This window comes from Gallinula chloropus (assembly GCF_964237585.1).
Source record: "Gallinula chloropus genome assembly, chromosome: 5".
In the NCBI taxonomy this organism is placed as follows: Eukaryota; Metazoa; Chordata; class Aves; order Gruiformes; family Rallidae; genus Gallinula; species Gallinula chloropus.
Genome location: NC_140090.1, coordinates 25006829 through 25030054, shown reverse-complemented (window position 1 = coordinate 25030054; position 23226 = coordinate 25006829). Strand labels below are relative to the sequence as shown.

At 39.8% G+C, this 23226-nt stretch overlaps 1 protein-coding gene across 1 annotated transcript in view; it reads left to right on the top strand.

Annotated features, from left to right (window-relative positions):
* Positions 1–23226, top strand: part of TTN (titin) — a 239952-nt gene that overhangs the window by 63590 nt on the left and 153136 nt on the right. Inside the window, exons 63-101 of the mRNA XM_084264549.1 lie at positions 117–404; positions 601–879; positions 1082–1363; positions 1959–2237; positions 2342–2623; positions 3130–3408; positions 3530–3817; positions 4015–4293; positions 4395–4673; positions 4772–5050; positions 5153–5440; positions 5564–5851; positions 6748–7029; positions 7753–8031; positions 8147–8428; positions 8574–8852; positions 8974–9261; positions 9499–9777; positions 9874–10152; positions 10230–10508; positions 10633–10920; positions 11078–11365; positions 14003–14284; positions 14537–14815; positions 14926–15207; positions 15337–15615; positions 16052–16339; positions 16491–16769; positions 16865–17143; positions 17242–17520; positions 18039–18326; positions 18480–18767; positions 19245–19535; positions 20240–20527; positions 21464–21556; positions 21683–21965; positions 22222–22405; positions 22759–22848; positions 22931–23198. Coding sequence (XP_084120675.1) covers positions 117–404; positions 601–879; positions 1082–1363; positions 1959–2237; positions 2342–2623; positions 3130–3408; positions 3530–3817; positions 4015–4293; positions 4395–4673; positions 4772–5050; positions 5153–5440; positions 5564–5851; positions 6748–7029; positions 7753–8031; positions 8147–8428; positions 8574–8852; positions 8974–9261; positions 9499–9777; positions 9874–10152; positions 10230–10508; positions 10633–10920; positions 11078–11365; positions 14003–14284; positions 14537–14815; positions 14926–15207; positions 15337–15615; positions 16052–16339; positions 16491–16769; positions 16865–17143; positions 17242–17520; positions 18039–18326; positions 18480–18767; positions 19245–19535; positions 20240–20527; positions 21464–21556; positions 21683–21965; positions 22222–22405; positions 22759–22848; positions 22931–23198 — 10533 coding nt within the window. The remainder of the gene's footprint in view (positions 1–116; positions 405–600; positions 880–1081; positions 1364–1958; positions 2238–2341; positions 2624–3129; positions 3409–3529; positions 3818–4014; positions 4294–4394; positions 4674–4771; positions 5051–5152; positions 5441–5563; positions 5852–6747; positions 7030–7752; positions 8032–8146; positions 8429–8573; positions 8853–8973; positions 9262–9498; positions 9778–9873; positions 10153–10229; positions 10509–10632; positions 10921–11077; positions 11366–14002; positions 14285–14536; positions 14816–14925; positions 15208–15336; positions 15616–16051; positions 16340–16490; positions 16770–16864; positions 17144–17241; positions 17521–18038; positions 18327–18479; positions 18768–19244; positions 19536–20239; positions 20528–21463; positions 21557–21682; positions 21966–22221; positions 22406–22758; positions 22849–22930; positions 23199–23226) is intronic.

Here is a 23226-nt window from a genome sequence, read left to right as displayed (position 1 = left end):
CATTTGGAAAATTCCCTAGTGCAGCTGGGAGGGAATGACAACATAATAATCTTTATTTGTGAAAGATAGGCAAGAAGATAACCAGTGGTTTTTTGCCATTTTTTTGTGTTGGGCAGATCAAACAATTCCTCCTGCATTTATCAAAAAGCTAACGAAAAAGGATACCATTCTGGGATCTTCTATCCAAATGGAGTGTAAAGTTTCTGGGTCACTCCCCATTACTGCAAAATGGTTTAAGGATGGAAAAGAGATAACTGACAGTGCAAAATATAGAAGCCTGTGCCATGAGAACACTATGTCACTTGAGATTGCTAATCTAGAGCTGGCAGACAGTGCAAATTACACATGCAGTGTCTCTAATGTTGCTGGAAACGATTCTTGCAGTGCTGTCCTGACTGTGAAAGGTTTGAAACTCTTTTATTACTACTTCTTATTTGTGATAGATGCTGGGAAAATACCTTAAATCTTACACTAACATAACAATCTTATACCTCTTAATATTAATGATGAAAGCTTGATCTCTATGCTTACCTCACTAATTTTCTTCATTCTTAGACATTTCTGATGTAACTGGGTATTTCTTTTTCTTAAAAACTGCAGAGCCACCAAGCTTCTTAGTAAAACCTGAAAGCCAGCAAGCCATCCCAGATTCCACAGTGGAGTTTAAGGCCATACTGAAAGGAACACCACCCTTTACAGTAAAGTGGTTCAAAGAAGACTTAGAACTTGTATCTGGTCCAACTTGTTTCATTGGGATTGAAGGGTCAACTGGGTTCTTAACCCTCTTTTCAGTGGATGCTTCTAGGAGCGGGCACTACACTTGCCATGTTTCAAATCATGTTGGCAGTGATTCTTGCACTACAACGTTGATGGTAACAGGTGTGCACTCTTTCTTCTTGTGTTGCAGTCTTTTCGTCTATTTGTTTTCTTTCATTTTTCTCAAGCCCACCTTAGTGATCTTTGATATGCTGCCAAGTGAATTCCCTATCCTGTGTTTGCAACCCATGGTTGTTTGGCTCTTTTACCTCCTCTTTTCAGTATTAATTCAGACTTTCCTGACCGCACTTTTCTGGTTTTTTAGAACCACCCAAGTTTGCTAAGAAGCTAGAGGCGACAAAAGTAGTCAAGCAGGGTGACTCAGCCCGGCTTGAGTGCAAAGTAAGCGGATCTCCAGAGATGAAAGTGGTGTGGTTCAGAAACGACCATGAAATTGTTGCAAGTGAAAAATTCCGGACATCATTTATTGACTCTGTGGCCGTGCTTGAAATGAATCATCTCAGTACTGATGAGAGCGGTGACTACATCTGTGAAGCTCACAACCCAGCCGGCAAGGCCAGCTGTAGCACCAAGGTCACAGTAAAAGGTTAGCTGTCCTCTTGATCTCTGACTACAGCCTGTTTTCCCCTAGTGGTTTTATATCTTGGAAATCCACAGGAACATGAAATTAATTTCCTATTTCAAGACTGCATTTTTCTGCATGTAATGTTCATTTCTTGATTCCCCCTCACCCCCACTGCCAGGGCCTGAAAAAGAGCGATGTTGTTCTTAAAGCAGATGAATCCTAAGTTCCACAGTTCTGTGACTGTCAATATCCAAAACAGACCATAGTGGGAATTACTATATCAAGGAGGTGAAATATGAATAAAAAGAACAAACCCAAATAGATCAGTGTCAATTTTACATCCTGTATTTGAGACTACTATCAGCTAAATAAGATCTGTACCCTCTCTGCAAAGGGTCACCCCTCTCTTTGGCTTTTCTACAGAGGAGCTAAGAGTTCTGAATGTTCGCTCCCCATGAGATTATTTCATAATGTGCCCAGAAAATGAAGAAAGTCCTTGCCCATTCTCTTGATTTTCTCAGCAGTGTCATCCTGTAGCTGCTGACATCAGTAAACTGTTTGCTGGTCAAACAGTTCCAGACTCCTTTCTAAAAATGTTCCTTTCTTCCCTTGTTAGAACCTCCTGTCTTTAGCAGGAAGCCCTCTCCAGTTGATATGCTCAAAGGAACTGAGATTAGCCTGGAATGTGAGATTTCAGGAACACCACCATTTGATGTTACCTGGTACAAAGACAGGAGACAAATCCGCAGTAGTAAGAAGTATAAGGTTACAGCCAAAAACTACCATACGAGCGTTCACATTCTTAATGTTGAAGCTGCTGATGTTGGTGAATACCAATGCAAAGCACAGAACGATGTAGGAAGTGACACTTGTTTCTGCACTGTGAAGCTGAAAGGTAAAGTATTGGCATGTGTGTCTTGCAAAGTGCTCCCAATTGCACTGCATTGCTCTTCTTTACGTAGACACTACATTTAGTATAACTGCATATTTCTTCTTCAGAGCCACCAAAATTCTTGACTAAAATAAACAGCGTGACTGTTGTGGTTGGTGAACCAGTAGAGTTACAAGCAAGAGTGGAGGGCTCCCAGCCAATTTCTGTGCAGTGGCTTAAAGACAAAGAGGAAATTATTAGAGAAAGTGAAAACACGAAGATCACATTTATGGAAAATATTGCAACTTTACAGCTTTTGCGCACTGAGACAAACCATGCTGGAAAATACATCTGTCAGATCAGAAATGATGCTGGAAGTCGCGAGTGTATGGCTACCCTAACTATTTTAGGTTGGTAAAAAGCACAAGTTCATAAAAGATTTTTATAAAGTTTGGAATCTTGCTATTTAATGTGAGCTGAGTGCTTTGCTTATGCCCCTTAGTTCAAAACAACCAAAACAGAGATTCTTTGTGTCCTCAACAAGCAGTAGCCAGGTTCCTTGCTGTCCAGGGATAGGGGTGAAAGGAACCACAGGCCTCAATACTGTGATGGATCCAGTTGACTTGAGTTCTAAGTCAAGTCTTCTGCTCATGCCTCCTTGGAGAGTGACAGAAAGTTGCATTTCTCTCCTATGATTCCAAAATTACTTTACTTCATTTTGGAGAACATCTGAAATCTCCAGGTTAGGGTAGAATAATGGGTAGAAAAAACAGAGCTGATAAAATTGCCCAGCCCAACAAACTGAGGTATTCTGACTATCGAATGTGTGAGCCCCATCTTGAAGTGCTATAATGCTTGTAGCTAGTACTAATCAAATCCAGTTTTCACCAAACATATTACCTATCTCTTCTTCCAGAGCCTGCAGTCATTGTAGAGAAAGCAGAGCCAATGAGAGTAACTATAGGAGATGCCTGTACTTTGGAGTGCAAAGTGGCAGGCACACCAGAGCTTTCCACTGGGTGGTTCAAGGATGGCAAGGAGCTGACCAGCAGCCAAAAATACAGAATTACTTTCCTCAATAAAGTATCTACACTTAAAATTATGGATGCAGAAAAGGAAGATGGTGGATTGTACACTTTTGCAGTGCAGAACGACGTGGGGAAAAGCAGTTGCACAGCAACAGTTGATGTTTTAGGTTGGTTGGGTTGCTTGTCTTCTATCTTTTACAAAAACTTTCTTTCAGTCATATTCTCTTTCCTTTCTTGAGTTCCTTCACTGCTTTTCTAACCTTGGTTTTATTATGTTTTCTTATGCAGATCGAATCATTCCTCCTTCTTTCACAAGAAAACTGAAGGAAACCCCTTGTGTCCTGGGTTCCTCAGCATTGCTTGAATGCAAAGTGTCGGGTTCACCTCCTATTTCTATTGCCTGGTTCCAAAATGGACATAAGTTAGTCCATGGGGAAAAACATCAAATCTCCTTTTCAGATAACTTATGTATTTTAGAGGTGAATTCACTGAGCAACTCAGATACTGGAACTTACACCTGTAAAGCTACCAACGTAGCTGGTTCAGATGAATGCAGTGCTGTATTGACCGTACAAGGTCAGTATATGGTCAGAAAGCTCTCTGAGCAATTCTTTTTCTCTCTTGAAATTGCCTATAGTCTCTTGTAAGTATACTCAGAGAAAATGATTCACTGTAAAATAAAGATTTTGTTCTTTATCATTATGGATGTGTTGAAATGCCAAAGTTATGCTGTAGCAACCTGACTTATCTCTCTTTTTCTCTTGTGTGTTCAGAACCACCTTCTTTTGAGAGGACACCAGAGCCACTCGATGTCTTGCCAGGCACAAGCATCACTTTTACATGTGTGATCAGAGGAACCCCTCCTTTTAAAGTGAGCTGGTTTAGAGGGGCCAATGAGCTTGTGCCAGGGGACAAATGCAATATCTACTTAGAGGACACTATTGTGGAGCTTGAGTTATTTGATGTAACTCCTCTCCAAAGCGGAGAGTACACTTGTCTAGTGACTAATGATGCTGGCAGGTCGAATTGTACAACACATCTTACAGTAAAAGGTTTGTATAGATTGCGTCTCTCAATTTAGCTTAAAATATTGTTTCCTTCCCTCTATTTTTCCTGTTGCGCTCAACACTTGTGACTTCTTGCCCTTCATTAGAACCAGCTGTCTTTGTGAAGAAACTGAGTGATCAGTATGTGGAGCCTGGCAAACCCATCATCCTAGAGGGCACTTACACAGGCAGCCTGCCCATCTCTGTGACATGGAAAAAGAATGGCTACACCATTACTCAATCTCAGAAGTGTAGCATAACCACCACAGAGAAATCCTGCATCCTGGAAATACTTGACAGTACCAAAGAAGATGCAGGAGAATACACTTGTCATGTTGAAAATGAGGCAGGAAGAGATGTTTGTGAGGCTGTAGTGTCTACTCTAGGTGTGTGTTCGCTTTACCTCTTTTTATTGCCTGTTCTTTCAAGGTCATGCTTTTCAAGGCCTGACACTATAATGAGCCTAATTGCTTCTCTTTTTTAGAACCTCCTTATTTTGTTACACACTTGGAACCTCTTGAGGTGTCAGTTGGGGATTATACAACATTGCAATGCCGTGTTGCTGGAACACCAGAAATCACTGTGTCTTGGTACAAAGGCGATACGAAACTCAGGTCTACTCCCGAGTACAAAGTGTTCTTTAAAGACAACGTGGCTACACTTATTTTCAACAAAGTGGTTAGCAATGACAGTGGAGAATATACCTGCAAGGCAGAAAACAGTGTAGGAACTGCATCTACAAAGGCTCTTTTAACAGTTCAAGGTGATGACTTTATATTAGCTTGTCACAAATATTTTTGCTCTTGCAAAACTACGAAAAAATTGCTTTCTGGGGCATATTTATCCTTTACTTGCTTTCTTCTAGAGCGGAAACGACCACCTTCCTTTGCAAGAAAATTAAAGGATATCGAGCACCCTGTGGGTTTACCACTTAAATTTATGTGTCGGCTCAATGGCTCAGAACCCATTACTGTGACTTGGCATAAAGATGGTGTACTGCTAAGTGATGACCACAATGTACAAACATCCTTTGTAGACAATGTTGCAGTGCTGCAACTGGTGCGAACTGAGATGAATCATACTGGGCAGTACTCCTGCACAGCCACCAATGCTGTGGGCACTGCCACCTCAAGTGCTAGGCTCACAGTGACAGGTGTGTTGTCTTACAAAACTTTCACAGGCTCCCCCTTCCAATTTCATGCATGTAATGGTAGCTGTGTGTCAGATTAGGTTTTTTGTGATGTATGAGCATTACACTGTTTTCTTGTGCTTCTAGAACCCAAGCAAGCACCTGTCTTTGACACTAAACCAGAGTCTATTGATGTGCCTTTTGGAGAAAGTGCTGACTTTGAATGCCATGTTACCGGAGCCCAGCCAATACATATCACCTGGTCCAAGGATGGTCGAGAGATCCGAACGGGAGGAAACTTCAATATTACATTTGTAGCCAACATAGCTCATCTTCGAGTGCTCAGAGTTGGTAAAGGAGACTCTGGCCAATATACTTGCCAAGCTAGTAATGAAGCTGGAAAAGACTTTTGCTCAGCTAAACTCAGCGTCAAAGGTATCAGACTTAGTATATTTTGTTTTTCAAGAATAAAGAGACCTCTTCATTACAGAGTCTCCTCTTTCACCTTTTCCAGTATGGAAATGTATAGAAAGTAGTTTTCCAAAAAGCAGACCTGTACCATGTCGTAACCTTCCTCTATCATACTGCATGACAGTAGGAGCATTGTGTGCCTGAAAAATCTCTAAGAGAAAGATCCCTTTGTGAAGCTGTTTGTATGGAGAGTTGCACTCACCCTGCTTTTTAATTTGTCATTAGTGCTTAAACTACAGTCATGGTGCTATTCACATATAACAATTACTATACGGAAAACAGTGGTATGGTAAATACAACTACCTTGCTTTTGTAGGCTAGCATTGGTGACTCTTTAAAATGTGCTCAAGATTTCAATTGTGGTTCTGAATTGCTGATTTAATCTGAACTATGAATCACTTACATTCTTTATTTAGAAATAGGCTTTAAATATGTGTAAGCAAGTGAAACTATCCCTACCGTATTTCTGCTGCTCCTGGGCGTGAAGGGCTTGTCAAATCTTTCGTGCTGGCCTGGGTATATTTTGGTCCCTCAAAGGTAAACAACAAAATTTCCCTTGAGTGGAGGAATTGTCCTTCATGGTTCTGGTTTGTTTTGGGGTCTTTTTTTACAGCTCCAGCTGTCAGATGCGACAGGCTCCAGAGTTAGAAGAACACAGTTTTAGTTGTTGTCTTTGTCTTCTTTTCTCACTTTTCCTTCTTTGCTTGAGAGGAAACTGGGGATACAACCAGCTGCTGTAGCAAGCTTTCTTTATTGTGCCCCCATACTCTTGTGCTTCCCATAACTCTTGCTCAGCACAGTAGATTTCACATGGCAAAGAGATATGCTGTCAATCTCTACAAACTTATTCTATTCCACAGAACCTCCCAAGTTCCTCAAGAAGCCTGAAGCTCTGCGGTTCGTGAAGCAGGGGGACACACTTCAACTTGAATGTAAAATCAGTGGTACACCGGAGATCAGAACTGTGTGGTACAAAAATGACCAGGCACTCCAGGCGAGCAACAGGCTCCACATGTCCTTCGTAGACTCTGTAGCGGTGCTGACCATCTTGGGTGCTAACACGGAAGATGCCGGTGATTACATATGTGAAGCCCATAACTCTGCGGGCACAGCCAGCTGCAGCACCTCAGTCGCAGTGAAAGGTTAGCAGCATGGCTCCACACACCACCAGAATCCTTGGCTTCTGGGTGGGATCTCCTAGCTGCACATCCCCTTGGACAGGGAGCTGCTCTCCAGCTGCCCTCACATTCCAGTGCTGCTGTTCCATTAAGCAGCAGAGACCAGGCAGGAGTTGGGTGTTCAGCACTGCGCAGCCATTCCCTTGTCTCCCCATTTAAGTTAATTGTAAGCTGAGTAAGGTAAGCTTGTCAGGTCACAAGGGAAGCACGGGCTAGATAAGCCTTGTTGAAAGAGCTGGATATACTTCGCAGTCATCCCACTGCCTCCTCTTTATACACTCTGATCCTGGCAGGAAAGAAATTTGAGACGGAAGAGGAGGCTGTGTTGCTGACCCTCAGTGATGGTAGCTTTTATGACTGAGAAGAGGTGGGGAAAGCTGGAATGTGGTCCTGGAAAGAGGGGAGAGGGTGAGAGTGGCTTTTGGGGAGGAGCACTGAGCACTGACTCTAAACAGCTGTTGAAGTGTCATATTTTCTGCCCTTGGGACTCTGAGTGCTGGGATGGCTTGCTGAAAGATGCCAGCGTTTCAACATTTTTTAGAGATGAGGCCATATATATGGAAGCTAAATATGGGTTTACAAGAATAAGTGTAGGCCCCCTTCCTGAATAAGTTGCCTCCTGCTACTGTCCAGAAATTGACCCAGGAAACCAGGCTCACACATTATGATGTGATTCTTTTTTTATAGAACCACCTGTTTTTAGCAAGGTGCCAAGCCCTGTGGACACACTTAAAGGCTCAGATGTTATCCTCCAGTGTGAGATAGCAGGTACTCCACCATTCGAGGTGGCTTGGTTCAAGGACCGGAGGCAGGTCAGGAGCAGCAAGAAGTTCAAGGTGACAGCAAAGCAATCCATTGCCAGTCTTCATATTCTCAATCTGGAATCTCAAGATACTGGAGAATATCAATGCAAAGCTATGAATGAGGTGGGAAGTGACACTTGCACCTGCCCAGTGAAATTCAAAGGTTTGTATGATAAAGAATCAGCAGCATCACTGTCGTCTTTTCTTGATCTCCTCATTATCCCTCTTTCAAGCAGGCATGCATGATTAATGCTCTGCCTCCTTGTTTTTGCCGTCAGAACCCCCACGCTTCGCCAAGAAGCTGAGTGACACTGCAATCTTCATTGGGGAGCCAACAGCGCTGCAGGCAGTGGTGGAAGGATCCCCACCAATTTCTGTTGTCTGGCTTAAGGACAAGGGTGAAGTTATTAGGGAGAGTGAAAATGTCCAAATGTGGTTTATGGACAACATTGCAACTCTTGAGATCGCCAGTGCAGAGGGAGCTGATGTTGGGAAGTACATCTGCCAGATCAAAAATGATGCTGGTATGAGGGAGTGTTCTGCCTTTTTACAAGTCCTAGGTGGGTATAGCCTGCTTCACAGGTATTATATCTTACAGCTCGCACAGTTGCCTCTAACAGCCTTTGTTTTCTGATTATATCCTGTGCTCACTGGTTTGTGGGTAGATTTTCTGGTGACACACTGACCCCTCCCTTCCTATTTCAGAACCAGCAGTCATCTTAGAGAAGACGGAGCCGATCACAGTAATGGCTGGCAATTCTTTTACCTTGGAGTGCAAAGTAGGAGGAACACCTGAACTTATCACCAAGTGGTATAAAGACGGCAGAGAACTAAGGAGTGACCGCAAATACCAAATTACTTTTTCCAACAACATATCCACTTTGAAAGTCTTTTCTGCAGACAGGGGAGATAGGGGCTTGTATACTTTTGAGGTGCACAATGAGGTGGGGGATAGCAGCTGCACTTCTTCAGTTGATGTTTCAGGTCAGCTCTATGTCTTTGTTCAACTTGTCTTTAAAGGAAGCTTTTTTCTTCCCCCACTTTCCTTTCCCCTGAAAAAGGACTTAACACTTTTCTTCCAATTTTTCTGCCCTGTCCTACTTAGATCGTCTTGTTCCTCCTTCGTTCTCAAGAAAATTGAAGGAAACAAATGGAGTGCTGGGATCCTCAGCGCTTCTGGAGTGCAAAGTGTCTGGCACATCCCCCATATCTGTGGCATGGTTTCAGGATGGGAATGAAATTGTTAGTGGAGAAAAATATGAAATCTCATTCTTGGATAATGTTTGTGCTTTGAAGCTGAATGCCTTGGATGTCACAGATACAGGGCCATATACTTGTGTGGCAGCCAATGCAGCTGGATCTGATGAATGCAGTGCTTTCTTGACTGTACAAGGTCAGTGGAAGGATACTACAACCCCTTCAACAAAATTCTTCTTCCCTCTTCTTTTCCTTTCCTCTGTTTTTCTATGATTTCTTTTTCTTTTCTCTTTTCTCCCTCTTTCCCTCTCAATCTTTTGTTGGGTTTTTTTGTTGGGGTTTTTTGGACTTAAATCAGCTCCTGTTTTTCTCCCCCACAGAGACTCTCCTATTAAAATCTTTCTCCCTCTTCACTTCTTTGTGTGATCCTTAGAACCGCCTTCTTTTGTGAAGACACCTGATCCCCAGGAAGTTTTGCCCGGATCAAGTGTGACATTCACCAGCTACATCAAGGGCAGCACTCCCTTCAAAGTAACCTGGTTCCGAGGCATCAAAGAGCTAGTGGCGGACAGCAACTGCTCTATGTCTCTAGATGAGTCTGTGGCACAACTGCAGCTGTACAATGTGGATCCAGGTCACAGTGGGGACTACGCTTGCGTGGTCACAAATGATGCTGGCAGTGCCTCATGCACAACACAACTCTTTGTTAAAGGTGTGTTTGTGTGTATGCACAGGTAACTCCCTTCACACTCTCCCTGCAGCCCTGCCACATCTGTCCCTCTCACTATTTATCTGTACCTCCCCACAGAGCCTGCAGTATTTGTGAAGAAATTAAGTGATTTCAGTGTGGAGCAAGGGAAATCCATTGTGCTGGAAAGCAGCTATGTAGGCAGCCCTCCTATCTCTGTCACCTGGAAAAGAAATGGCATGGCCATTGCTCAGTCTTCACGCTGCAGTGTTACAACTACTGACAAATCTGGCATTCTTGAAATCTTCAACAGCACCAAGAGTGATGAAGGCGAATACACCTGTGAGGTGGCAAATGAGGCTGGTGGGGATGTTTGCCACAGCCTTGTATCCATCTTAGGTACACATCACCCCTCATCCCCATAAGACACTGCAGTGATGCTCTGACTCTGCTCACCATGCTTTCTCCTTCTCTAGAGCCACCCTATTTTGTCACACACCTGGACCGTGTGGAGGTGAAGATTGGTGAGCCCTTGATCTTAAAGTGCCAGATTGCTGGTGCACCGGAAATCAAAGTGTCTTGGTACAAAGATGACACCAAACTCAGATCAACACAGGCTTACAAAATGCATTTCAAGAATAATGTGGCAACGCTGGCATTCTCCACTGTGGAGGACAGTGACATTGGAGAATATACCTGCAAAGCAGAAAATAGCGTTGGCTTTGCCACCTCCACAGCCTCACTTGTTGTTAAAGGTGATGGGCCAAGGGCCATTCTTTGTTGTCTAGAGAAAGGGGTTCTTATTAATATCAGAGTAAATTAATTCTAGATTGACAGGGTGACTTCCTACTTATAGTGGTGATTATTATTGTTTTGCAGAACGTCGACTTCCACCTACATTTTCCAGGAAACTGAAAGATATTCAGGCGTCGGTTGGTGCCCCAGTGACATTTGATTGCCGCATAACTGGCACAGAGCCTATCCAGGTGTCTTGGTACAAAGATGGGGCTCTCTTAAGTGACTCTGATACCATACAGTCAGCCTTCTTAAATAATGTTGCAACTCTCCAAATCTTGCAAACTAGTATGGCTTCCTGTGGCCAATATACTTGCTCAGCCCAAAACGCTCTGGGGACTGCATCTTCCAGTGCCAAACTTCTTCTGACAGGTTTGTAGTTCACACTGAAACAAAGATCTTTTGTATGTCTTCACTCTTTTATTTCTTCACCCTTTTTCCCACTCTACCCGTTTTACAGTCCTGGTATGGTTATGTGTGTAGTGAAGAGGGCTTGCTTGTGAGCTCTGCCATGCTTTCTTCTTTGCAGAACATCTACAACCTCCCTTCTTTGACATCAAGCCAGTATCTATCGATGCGGCGCTTGGGGAAAGTGCAACCTTTAAGTGCCATGTGACTGGCTCTGCTCCTATGAGGATTGCTTGGACCAGGGACAACAGGGAGATCCGCCCAGGTGGCAACTACAAGATGACACTGGTGGAAAACACAGCCAGCTTGACGGTCTTAAAAGTTGGTAAAGGGGATGCTGGACTCTACACATGTACTGCCAGTAACAGTGTTGGAAAGGACGCATGCGCAGCTCAGCTGGCTGTACAAGGTATTGCTGTGACCTTCAGTGCTTATGAGGCTTTTCTTTACAAGGCAGACACCTGGAAAACAAAGCCCTGAATCCAGACTTGTGCGACTTACAATCTTTACAAGAGGCTACACAGATATCTTATACATACTTATTCATCTTTATTCTAGTTTGGTATAGTGCATGATTTGTTTATCAAAAGTCTCCTTGTCCTTAAAGTCTTTCTCCAGCACTGGCATTCACTAAGTTGTCCAGGGGAGGAAAAGGTAACTGAAAAACTCACTTGACTTACAAGACTTAAATATATTTTTACTGGATGTGCAGCTCCTACAAAAATAGTTTTACTCTTTCACAGGCCGAAAACATTGAAAATTGATTGTCCTAGATAGCAAAATTGGAGGATCTGAGGGCAGAATTGGTGACAAAAATCTATTCTGCCAACATTTCACTTTTCCATGTAGACTGTGTATCTTACACATTTCAGAGATCTAAATTTATGACTGGATCAAACTGTCTTGATATAAGTGCCACTTGTGTATTAGTCTAATTTCCTCAGTGTAGGTGGGAACATTGGTTTTATTTATAGATGTTCCAGAATCTTTTGTACTAAAGAACAAATGTTAAATACAATACTTAAATTACTCATAAATTCAAATGTCCCTGTAGGATTAGTGGTTGGATGGTTGGTTTTTTGGGGCATGGGGGGGGTGGGTGGGGGGGTGGAGAACAAAAGAAAACGAAACAAAATTCAGGAGTAAATAGTATTACTTTTACTATCTTGGACAAATAACACAAGAAACCAAACTGCCACTAGAAAGATTTTGTAATAATTGCTTGTCAAATGTATTTTATATATATCTATATATTATCTGTAGATATTTTTATCCGTAGGGGGTGGGAAGAGTGTGGTAGACTGAATTACCTGTGGACTAAGTGGCAAGTAGGAATGTTGTTATTACATAGCTTGACTTAGAAAACATATTGAAAGACCGTAGCAAGAAAGGTTATCTCTTTAAAAGATTTAAAGCTTATTTCCACTATAATCACAATTCTGTTTGTCATGAATGATGTTACTAATAGGTTTATTAGACTGGAGTTACCATTCATACAATGATGCTGATGGACCTTGTTTACTTTTCTCACTCTTCAGTTCTTTATTCATAAAATCCTGATTTTTTTTTTTTTCCACCAGGATTATTATTTCCTACTTTTGATCCTGAACTTACATTGGCACTCACTTCAATCCTTTAGAATGTGTACAGTTTCCCCACGGCTGTACAATAGTGATGTTCACTGTTTGTCAGTTTTTATAGAACTTAGAAGGCACACTCTATGTGTGCATTGATTTACAAGTGTCTGAGCAGATGCTGTTTCACTTCTATGACACATAGCCTTTTTTTGGTAGAATTTAGACCTTTTTTCAATTGACCTTGGAAATCTCCATTTTTTATCAACTTTCCCACTTTAACACCTAATGTTCCTAATCTGTGTATTTAGCAATCACTTTGGGTTCTAGAAAATGCTTTAAATACCAAGTATATACCTTACTAACTTGTACATCCTCATTTTTGGAAAGGAATGGAATTAGAGTGTGACTACTAAACAACTTTTGGTATGCAGATAGATAATCAACTCTTTGTCAAAGTGAAATCTGATAGTAAGTTACTAAGGATCCAAGAGTACTCCTTGTGTTAGCAGTCCATCATTTCCATTTTTAGAGTCTCTAAGGAAGTTTTGTTACTAACAACATAGGATGTTCTACAAACGTCCTGCAGGTTGAAGTAATCCACCATAAAATAGATATTCTTCCTACACTTTATAGACAGATGCACAAAGAAGCACTTCATCCTGTTTTGCAGAGAGATTTGCTGTTGTGCCCACATTACCACCTCTTGGTTTTACTAGTTATATATCTTTGATTTATGAGCATTGTCTTATGATTCTGAATCATCTCTATGGTGCTTTTGATGAAAAGGGTCAAACCTCCACTCCTTTCCTTGCAGAATAAAATGTGACCAGTTTACTTTTCAGCCACAGGACCTTTAAACACCAATTTGTGTAATACCAGCCATCTCATTCTTCCCATAATCATTCTTCCCAGCATGATTATTTTGAACTTCTTTTGTTTGCTACCTAAGCTCCTTGACTTTTGTTTCTTATATGCACTTATATGTTTGGCTTTGCAATAAATGTGTGAAGGGGTAAAACGCAGATAGGTTTAGTGACTATATCAGTTGTTAGTGACATATTAAGATATAAAGCAGTTATTGTAATGCTCAACATAAATGCTTTTCCTAATAATATTTCTTGGATGAATAGTTTTATTTCATGCATTTCCATCAGGCACTTTGATTATTCATGTATTGCAAGAGGGTATTACGTGAAAACTACATGTGAGCTGATCTGTAATGAATACATAGAAGGAGAAGTAGAGTGAAACATAAAGTAAGGAGAAACAAACTGAAATACAGACAGGGAACTAGTTTGCTTCCTAATCTATATGTTGGAGCAACTTAATCTAAAAGAGATATCATAGCAATTGCAAAATTAGAATGTTTGCATAAGTCCCCAAAGTTTATATTTTCTGCTAAGTATTTCCCTGATTATTCAAAAAATCAGTGCAGTTTAAAGCATCATCTCCCCTTTTTGGCTTTCCAGAACCACCGAGGTTTATTAAGAAACTAGACTCCTCAAGACTGGTGAAACAGCATGATTCCACCAAGTACGAATGCAAAATAGGGGGATCTCCAGAAATCAAAGTCACCTGGTACAAAGGCGAAACAGAGATCCATCCCAGCGAGAAGTATAGAATGTCCTTTGTGGATTCAGTGGCAGTCATTGAAATGTACAACCTCAGTGTTGAAGACAGCGGTGACTACACTTGTGAAGCTAAGAATCCGGCTGGTAGTGCAAGCAACAGTACCTCACTGAAAGTAAAAGGTCAGAATCTCAGTTCTTTCCTTACCTTTATCTCTGTATGAGTCCTCCTTTGTGGCAAAGCTGTTAAATCCCACATTCTTTGGGCCCGAACCTGTCTGAATAGATGGCAAATCTCTTGCCTGTTTGCTATGTTGTGATCTTTCTTAGTTATGGTTTTTCTTTGCTGTTCAGCATCAGTAGTGATACTTAAAGTCTGTCCTCTTTATTCTCCTCTGCTCAAATAACACAAACTTTAACCCCTTTTTTTTTCAGCACCCCCCATTTTTACCAAGAAGCCCCATCCAGTCCAGACTTTGAAAGGGTCTGATATTCACCTGGAATGTGAGCTTCAGGGCACTCCTCCATTCCAGATTTCATGGTATAAAGACAAACGAGAAATTCGGAGCACCAAGAAGTATAAGGTCATGTCCGAGAACTACCTAGCTAGTATCCACATCCTCAATGTGGATACTGCAGATGTTGGTGAATATCACTGTAAAGCTGTAAATGATGTGGGAAGTGACTCCTGTATTGGCTCTGTAACACTAAGAGGTTTGTATAAAGATTGGCACCTTCTTGGCATTTCATTGTTTCTGTTATTCTCCTCCTACTTTTCCGCTCTTGGGGTGGTTAATTACTGTTACATATCTTCTCTTAAATAGCACCACCAACCTTTGTGAAGAAGCTGAGTGATCTCACTGTCGTAGTTGGGGAGTCGATTGAACTGCAGGCTGCAGTAGAAGGATCACAACCCATTTCTGTTCTGTGGTTAAAAGACAAAGGGGAAATCATTAGAGAAAGTGATAATCTTTGGATCTCCTATTCAGAAAACATTGCAACTGTGCGGATTGGAAATGCAGAACCAGCCAATGCTGGGAAATACATTTGTCAGATAAAAAATGATGCTGGAGTTCAAGAATGTTTTGCCACACTAACAGTGCTAGGTTAGTAGTATGGGATAAAAATCACAATGCTTCAATGTTTTAAGATGCTTCAAATTTTCATTTTTTGTTATATAAATAACTATGGAACGGTTGTTTTTAAAAAATGTTGTGACTTGCATCTCATTGCAGAACCTGCAGTCATTATAGAGAAACCAGGCCCAGTCAAAGTTACAGCTGGAGACTCTTGTACTCTGGAATGCACAGTTGACGGCACACCAGAGCTCAGTGCTAGATGGTTTAAGGATGGGAATGAACTATCCACTGACCATAAATACAAAATCAGTTTCTTTAACAAAGTGTCTGGCCTTAAGATCCTCAATGCAGGACTAGAAGACAGTGGAGAATATACTTTTGAGGTGAAAAACAGTGTCGGTAAAAGCAGCTGCACAGCTTCAGTGCATGTTTCAGGTTAGTTGACTACTCTCTTTGAGTCATATCTGACCCCACAGTTCCTTTACAAAGCCTTCGGTTAGCCAACTGTTTCTCATGACTGACAGCCTGAGAGACTCATTGGCTGTATAATCTGTAGAGCAAGGGCTTGATATCTTCAGCTTTAATCTACACATCTTTCTTCAATAGCAGTATCAATATCAATGCAATATTGTTGCTTATGAAAAAGAACTGCAAATGTAAAAGGCGTTCCTCAAGAAGTCTGGATGAAAGCACCAGAATATTCTTAACCATCACCTATGTATTTTTCAATCATTTAGATGTGTAGGAACAGATTTCTAATGCAGATATATCAAAATAAAGTTAACTGATTTTATTATACATGGGGAATCTTTCTGCATTTTAAGCTCGGCTGTGGTAATTTTAATTTATTTTTTTTTTTAAACAAATGCAGATCGTATTATACCTCCTTCTTTCACAAGAAAACTGAAAGAAACATATGGTCAGCTGGGTTCTTCTGCTGTACTGGAGTGCAAAGTTTATGGGTCACCACCTATTCTGGTTTCCTGGTTTCATGATGGACAGGAGATTACCAGTGGAGACAAGTATCAAGCTACCCTTACAGACAATACCTGTTCTCTGAAAGTGAATGGACTTCAGGAATCTGATGTGGGAACTTATGTGTGCACAGCTACAAATGTAGCTGGGTCTGATGAATGCAGTGCATTTTTGAGTGTGAGAGGTCAGTATCAATAAGAAGCCAGACTGAGAGGGCACACATTTAAGTTAGAAATTCATCCATTCATTCTTTGCTTTGCTACGTATTTCTTATTACTGTGGTCTTCATCAGAAATTCAAATGTACTTCTCTGTCTGTTTTATTTGCATGCTTAGAACCACCATCTTTTGTGAAGAAACCTGAACCACTGAATGTTTTATCTGGGGCAAATGTAACCTTTACCAGTATCATAAAAGGCTCCTCTCCATTGGAAGTTAAATGGTTTAGAGGTAGCATTGAGCTAGTACCAGGAGACAGATGCAATATCACCTTGCAAGATACAGTTGCAGAACTGGAGCTGTTTGATGTGCATCCACTTGAGAGTGGAGACTACACGTGCCAGGTCTCTAATGAGGCAGGGAAGACTTCTTGCACAACACATCTTTTTGTCAAAGGTTTGTCCGGATTACTGTTTCTTATTCTTCTTATGCTTCTAAAAAATGACCTCTTGGCTTTATTTAATTTGCTTTCTTCCCATTGTTTATTATAGAACCAGCCAAATTTGTGAAGAAGGTGAATGATTTAAGCATAGAGAAAGGGAAAAATTTAGTCTTGGAATGCACTTTTACGGGTACTCCACCAATTTCAGTGACATGGAAGAAAAATGGAATAAAAATAACACACTCTGAAAAGTCCAGCATCACTACTACAGACACATCTGCCATACTGGAAATCCCTAGTAGCAAACTAGAAGATCAGGGGCAATATTCTTGTCATATTGAAAATGATTCTGGGCAAGACAATTGTCATGCTTCAATCACAATACTAGGTGCGTTAAGCCACCATCACTTCATCAAGTGTTATTTTAACTACTAACTGTCGTTGTGCAATACCTTTTTATGCTAATGGTATATGTTTCTTCTTCAGAACCACCTTACTTCATTACACCCTTGGAGCCAGTGAAAGTGACTGTTGGGGATTCTGCATCCTTACAGTGCCAGGTTGCTGGAACACCAGAAATGATTGTATCATGGTACAAAGGTGATACAAAGCTGAGAGGAACTGCTACAATAAAAATGCACTTTAAGAACCAAGTTGCCACTCTGGTTTTCAGCCAGGTAGACAGTAGTGACAGTGGAGAGTACATCTGCAAAGTAGAAAACACTGTTGGGGAGGCTGCTTCATCATCTTTGCTGACAGTTCAAGGTGAATATTTCATGTTAAAAAATAGGAAAAATGACCTAGTTTTCTTAAGTACACTTCGTTATTTCAAAAATCAAAGGTTACCTTTCTCTTGTTAAACACTTTTTCTTGATGTGTAAGGTACCCTGTGCCACCATCTTCTATTAACAAAGTCCTAACAGTAAATCTAATTGAAAAATGTCCCTTACTGACCTCAACTCTTCTCTAAGGATACAAGACTCTGCATCTTCCTGCCCCATTGAGTATATTGTTTTCATAGTTTCTACCATTAGCAGTCCTGAGGATTAAAAAGGATCACTGGGTATAACTGAGGGCAGAATGGTTATATGTTTTCCTGCAACTGTATGCATAGTGCTCTTTTCATGTCAGGTTCCAAATAAATGATATGTTGACTAACTTTAAATCAGAATTTATGATTAAAAATCCAGCATACTTTATATTAGGCAAGGATTCTTGGTGAGTACAGCAATAGATGCACATCTTCTGAAAGCCTTCACTGTACAATACCTGTTTTCTTGCAGAACGTAAACTTCCTCCTTCTTTTACGCGAAAATTAAGAGACATTCATGAAACTGTTGGCTTACCAGTTACATTTGATTGCTGCATTGCTGGTTCAGAACCTATGGAAGTATCTTGGTTTAAAGATGGTGCACGTGTAAAAGAAGACTACAATGTTCACACATCCTTCGTAGATAATGTAGCAACTCTCCAGATATTGAAGACAGATAGGAACCTTATTGGGCAATATACCTGCACTGCTACCAATGCAATTGGCACTGCTTCTTCTAGTGGCAGGCTTGTCCTTACAGGTCAGTGGGCTGTGAAATATTTATGGAAATATCCTAAAACTCACTTTTGCTTTATGTATGGATTTAACGTTTTACAAATACTGTTTGTTTTACAGAGGTTTAAAGCTAATTGAGATTTTAAAGTGATGCTTTTTTATTTCTTTCACTCTTCAGAAGGGAAGACTCCTCCATTCTTTGACATCCCAATTACACATGTGGATGGTTTTATTGGAGAAAGTGCTGACTTTGAGTGCCACATTTCTGGAACACAGCCTATTAGAGTCACTTGGGCAAAAGATAACCAAGAGATTAGAACAGGAAGAAACTACCAGATCAGTTATGTAGACAACACAGCCCACTTGACAATCTTGAGAGTTGACAAGGGAGATTCTGGAAAGTATACATGCTATGCTAGCAATGAAGTTGGAAAGGACTCTTGCACAGCTCAACTGACTCTTAAAGGTATTGAATAGATAACACATTTTGTGCACATTTTGTTCTTCTTTTCAGTATAAAGAAAGGTAGCCTTATTGCTTCAAGATAAACTCAAGAAAAAAGTTGAGGTATAGGTTGAAAGTACCTATCTGGAGATACTCCATCTAAGAGCAGTGGGAGGAGAAATAAAAGAATATTTTATTCAGATTAGTTTATTTATAAACTTTGACCTATTTCTTTCTTGAAGCAAAACAAAAATCTTGTTGTTTTTAAGCGGCATTTGATTTAATGTGAGAGGTTTTGTTTAAATAGGAAAATCAACTATGACAGTGACGGCAAGAGAAAGATGCTGTTTTTTCTTGGTATACTTTTACTTGAAAATAGTAACCTTTTTGAATAAGAACAAAATATTAATTTCTCAACATTCAAATTTTTCTTGAAACATTTTCTTTAGAATTTCACATTTGATTCCTAGAATTTTAATAATATGTTCTTTCTTTACAGAACGAAAAACTCCACCCACTTTTACTAAGAAACTGTCTGAAGCAGTAGAAGAAGCTGAAGGGAATGAACTTAAACTTGAAGGCCGAGTTTCTGGGTCTCAACCTTTGACTGTTGCTTGGTATAAAAACAATCAGGAAGTTCATTCAAGCCCTCATTGTGAAATATCTTTCAAAAACAATGTCTTACTCTTGCATATAAAGAGCGTAGAGCAAACAGATGCTGGTTTATATACTTGTAAAGTGTCCAATGAAGCAGGAAGTGTATTGTGTACATCTTCTGTTGTTATCAGAGGTTAGTTGAAGTCCTATTTTTCTTTGGTCCTTATATTTCTTTGTTGTGTGGTAGATGTAAATGCACATCTACTTTACAGCAGTAATTTACTTAACGGCAATAATTTGTCTTGAGATGGACCAGATAATTCTGAATTAAACCACAAAATCACAGAATCTTTTTTAATTTAGTGATTAAAAAAACCCAAACAATATTTTCCAGGGTGGTTTTGGGGTGTTTTTTTACTTTTTCTGTGTTTGATATTACTGACCTAAACTAAATATTAAAACCTGTCTGTGGCATTTCTGTAGAAATTTTAATCATTCTCTTTTCATGGAATAACAAGTTTTTTCTGTGCAATTACATTGGAGCTTGGGCAGCCTTGACGATGTGTTATAGCAGCATGGCATCATAATACTCTTGGAGGAGATAGCATATTTGTTTCTTTCTTCTTATATAGTTTTGTAGCCTAGTAGCAGTGCTTTAGTTCTTTTGCATGTGTATGTCCTTACTGTGCAAAGATATTTCTTGCATGACTGCATAGAAAATATACTCTCTTGGTATTGATTCAATTTTCTAAAACCTCGAATGCCATTCTCACACTTCTGTTTATCTTTGTTCGTTCCTTGCCATTGTCTTAAGAATGGTATTTATCTCTTTTTCTCTTTGATTCTTAATCATACTTTCCTTTCTTGAGTATTCACTCAAACATTTTCATATTCCAGAACCTAAGAAGCCTCCAGTTTTTGACCAGCCTCTTCAGCCAGCAGTAGCAGAGGAAGGCAGTATGGTACAGCTCAGATGCCATGTCCAAGGATCACAACCAATCCGGATTCAGTGGCTGAAGGCAGGGAGAGAAATAAGAGCTTCAGACAGATGCAACTTCAGTTTTGCAAATGGAGTAGCTCTGCTGGAACTTGCTGCAGTTACCAAATCTGATTCAGGAGAATACACATGCAAAGCTTCAAATGCAGCTGGCACTGATACTTGCAAATCTACGGTGACAGTTAAAGGTACAGTAACATGGAGAAAATTAAGGCATATGATGGAAATTTAAAACAGTATTTCATCCTGCTTTGTTTCCTGTGGAAAAAAAGTTAATCTAACAGAATCAATTAGTATCTTTAAGTTCTGCACAATCTTGGGAGACAGCATATTTAACAGTAATTTTTAACTAAATAGTGACATCTGCAGTGGGAGACCAGTATCAAATCAACGATATATTCTTGAAAAAATAAATAATAACTTAGTTTCTAAATCCAAACAGTGAATATAAAAAAAATGCAAGCTGAGTGAAATTACTTCACTGTTCATATTTTATGGAAAGGATGGCAACAGTGGTGTTTATTGAAGAAAAATACAGAAGGAATTTGAGCTTGTGGCATTAGAAGCTAATTGCTTCAGGACTGTTACAACTCTTACAACATTTTTGACCTTTTTAGCTTTAAGTAAATATTGTCTACACATGAGTCCTTCCTTTTAGGTCTTGCCTTACCAATGCATAAAAGACACGAGTTTGGTAACATGTAGATGTTGTATCTTTTTTCACTCTATGGATAGCTACAAGGCTAAGAAAAAAAATATTTAACAGATCATTGATAAAAAATGGCAAGTAACTCTGAGGTTGAAACTTCCAGAAATAGAGAGAGAAGACTAAAATCTGATCCATTCTAGTAAATGAGGCTTCTTTGCATATCAATCTATGAATTTGCATCCACGCAAAATATAAATGACCTGACTGAAGTTAATTAACAGCATAGTACTGCCCACAGTGTTCAGTTTCATCTGAAAAGTAAAATACAAGTAAATTAAAACAATTATCTCTTCCATGTTATTTGTTACATCTTTCTAATTGTTCTTTTTATAATTCCTTTGGAAGAAACATCAAGCATAAACAGAAGCTATTATGTGAACACATCTTTCTTAATTGTTTGACTCTGTTCTTTTAGAAAAACCAGCAGCTGCCCCAGCAGCTAAGAAAGCAGAAGTGGAAGGAAAACTTTATTTTGTGTCAGAGCCTCAGGATATCAAAGTCATGGAAAGTAAGAATTATTTTCAATAAAATACATTTGCTTCCATTTGTCTATACCTTTTTTTTCTCTTTAATTGTGTTCTGCTGTCATAGAACACAGGAAAAACTTAGCTTCCACATTTGCATCTTTCTGCAGAGACTGTTGCAAGATTTATTGCAAAAGTTGGAGGAGACCCAATTCCAAATGTTAAATGGATGAAGGGAAAATGGAGGCAGCTCAACCAGGGAGGTCGCATTATAATCCAGCAGAGAGGAGATGAAGCTAAACTAGAAATAAAGGATGCAATAAAAACTGATTCTGGCATGTACAAATGTGTAGCTTTTAACCAACATGGTGAAATTGAGAGGAGTGTAAATCTGCAAGTTGAAGAAAGAAAGAAAGAAGTTGTTGAAGGGGATCTTAGGGCAAAACTAAAAAGGTATATGAAAAATTTTCATAGATTTATTTGCCATGAACACAGAAGAAACATTTTTTATTATATATGTCAGATCAAGGTATATTTTTTTAATATTGTTTAAATATTAATAATGGTACTAAAAGTAGAAGTAGCTAAATTGACTAAATGAAAGTATTCCACTGCACACTGAAGGTTTAAAATGACTCCCTTCTTTTCAGTGAACAACTTTCTAGGAATGAAGTATTGTGTATTTAATTTCTGTCATTGATTTGAATAGCACTCCAACAAAAAGGAAGGAAGACGAGGAAGAGCAACCTATTGATATCTTGGAACTTCTCAAAAATGTAGATCCCAAAGAATATGAGAAATATGCTCGCATGTATGGAATTACAGATTTCCGTGGTCTCCTGCAAGCCTTTGAGTTACTAAAACAAACCCAAGCAGAAGAAAGCCATAGATTGGTAAGATACAGCATGACTGCAGCATTTGCTTTGTTAGGAGTGACGTGGTGCCTTTGAACAGACTCGCTGTCCATGCTCTTATGTTGTGTGTGCAGGAATTTCTGGTTCCTCTTTAGGTCTCTTACTGACAGATCTCAATTTCCTGCATGATCAAACCAAAGAAGAAGGAATGGGTCTTCTAGCCAACTATGTTCTGTCTTCACAACTTGGCTGCAATTTTTTAAGATGGGAATATATGCTAGTTACAGTAAAGTTACAGAAAATTCAATGTACAAAATAATTCTATCTTGGATAGACATGACAGCTTGACATTTAGTATCCTTTAGTCTTTAGCATATTTTGCCTTTTTACAGGAAATTGAGCTCACAGAAAAAGCTAAAAGGGAAGATCAAGAGTTTGATGAACTTGTAGCTTTTATTCAGCAACGACTCACACAGACAGAGGTAACATGGTTTTGGACTGATTTGTGAAATATTCAAATTCATAACAGGGAACTTGAAACTAATTTAAACTAATATTTTCCAGCCAATTACTCTGATCAGAGACATTGAAAATCAGACGGTTTTAACAGATGAGGATGCTATCTTTGAATGTGAAATTAAAATTAACTATCCGGAAATTAAACTTTCATGGTACAAAGGAACCCAGAAACTGGACCCCAGTGACAAATATGAAATTAGAATCGAAGGTGATCGTCACATACTGAGAATCAGGAACTGCCAACTCGAAGATCAGGGAAATTTCAGAATAGTGTGTGGACCACACATTGCCAGTGCCAGGCTAACTGTGATTGGTAAGTGTATTTTTGAAGTGTGTCTTAG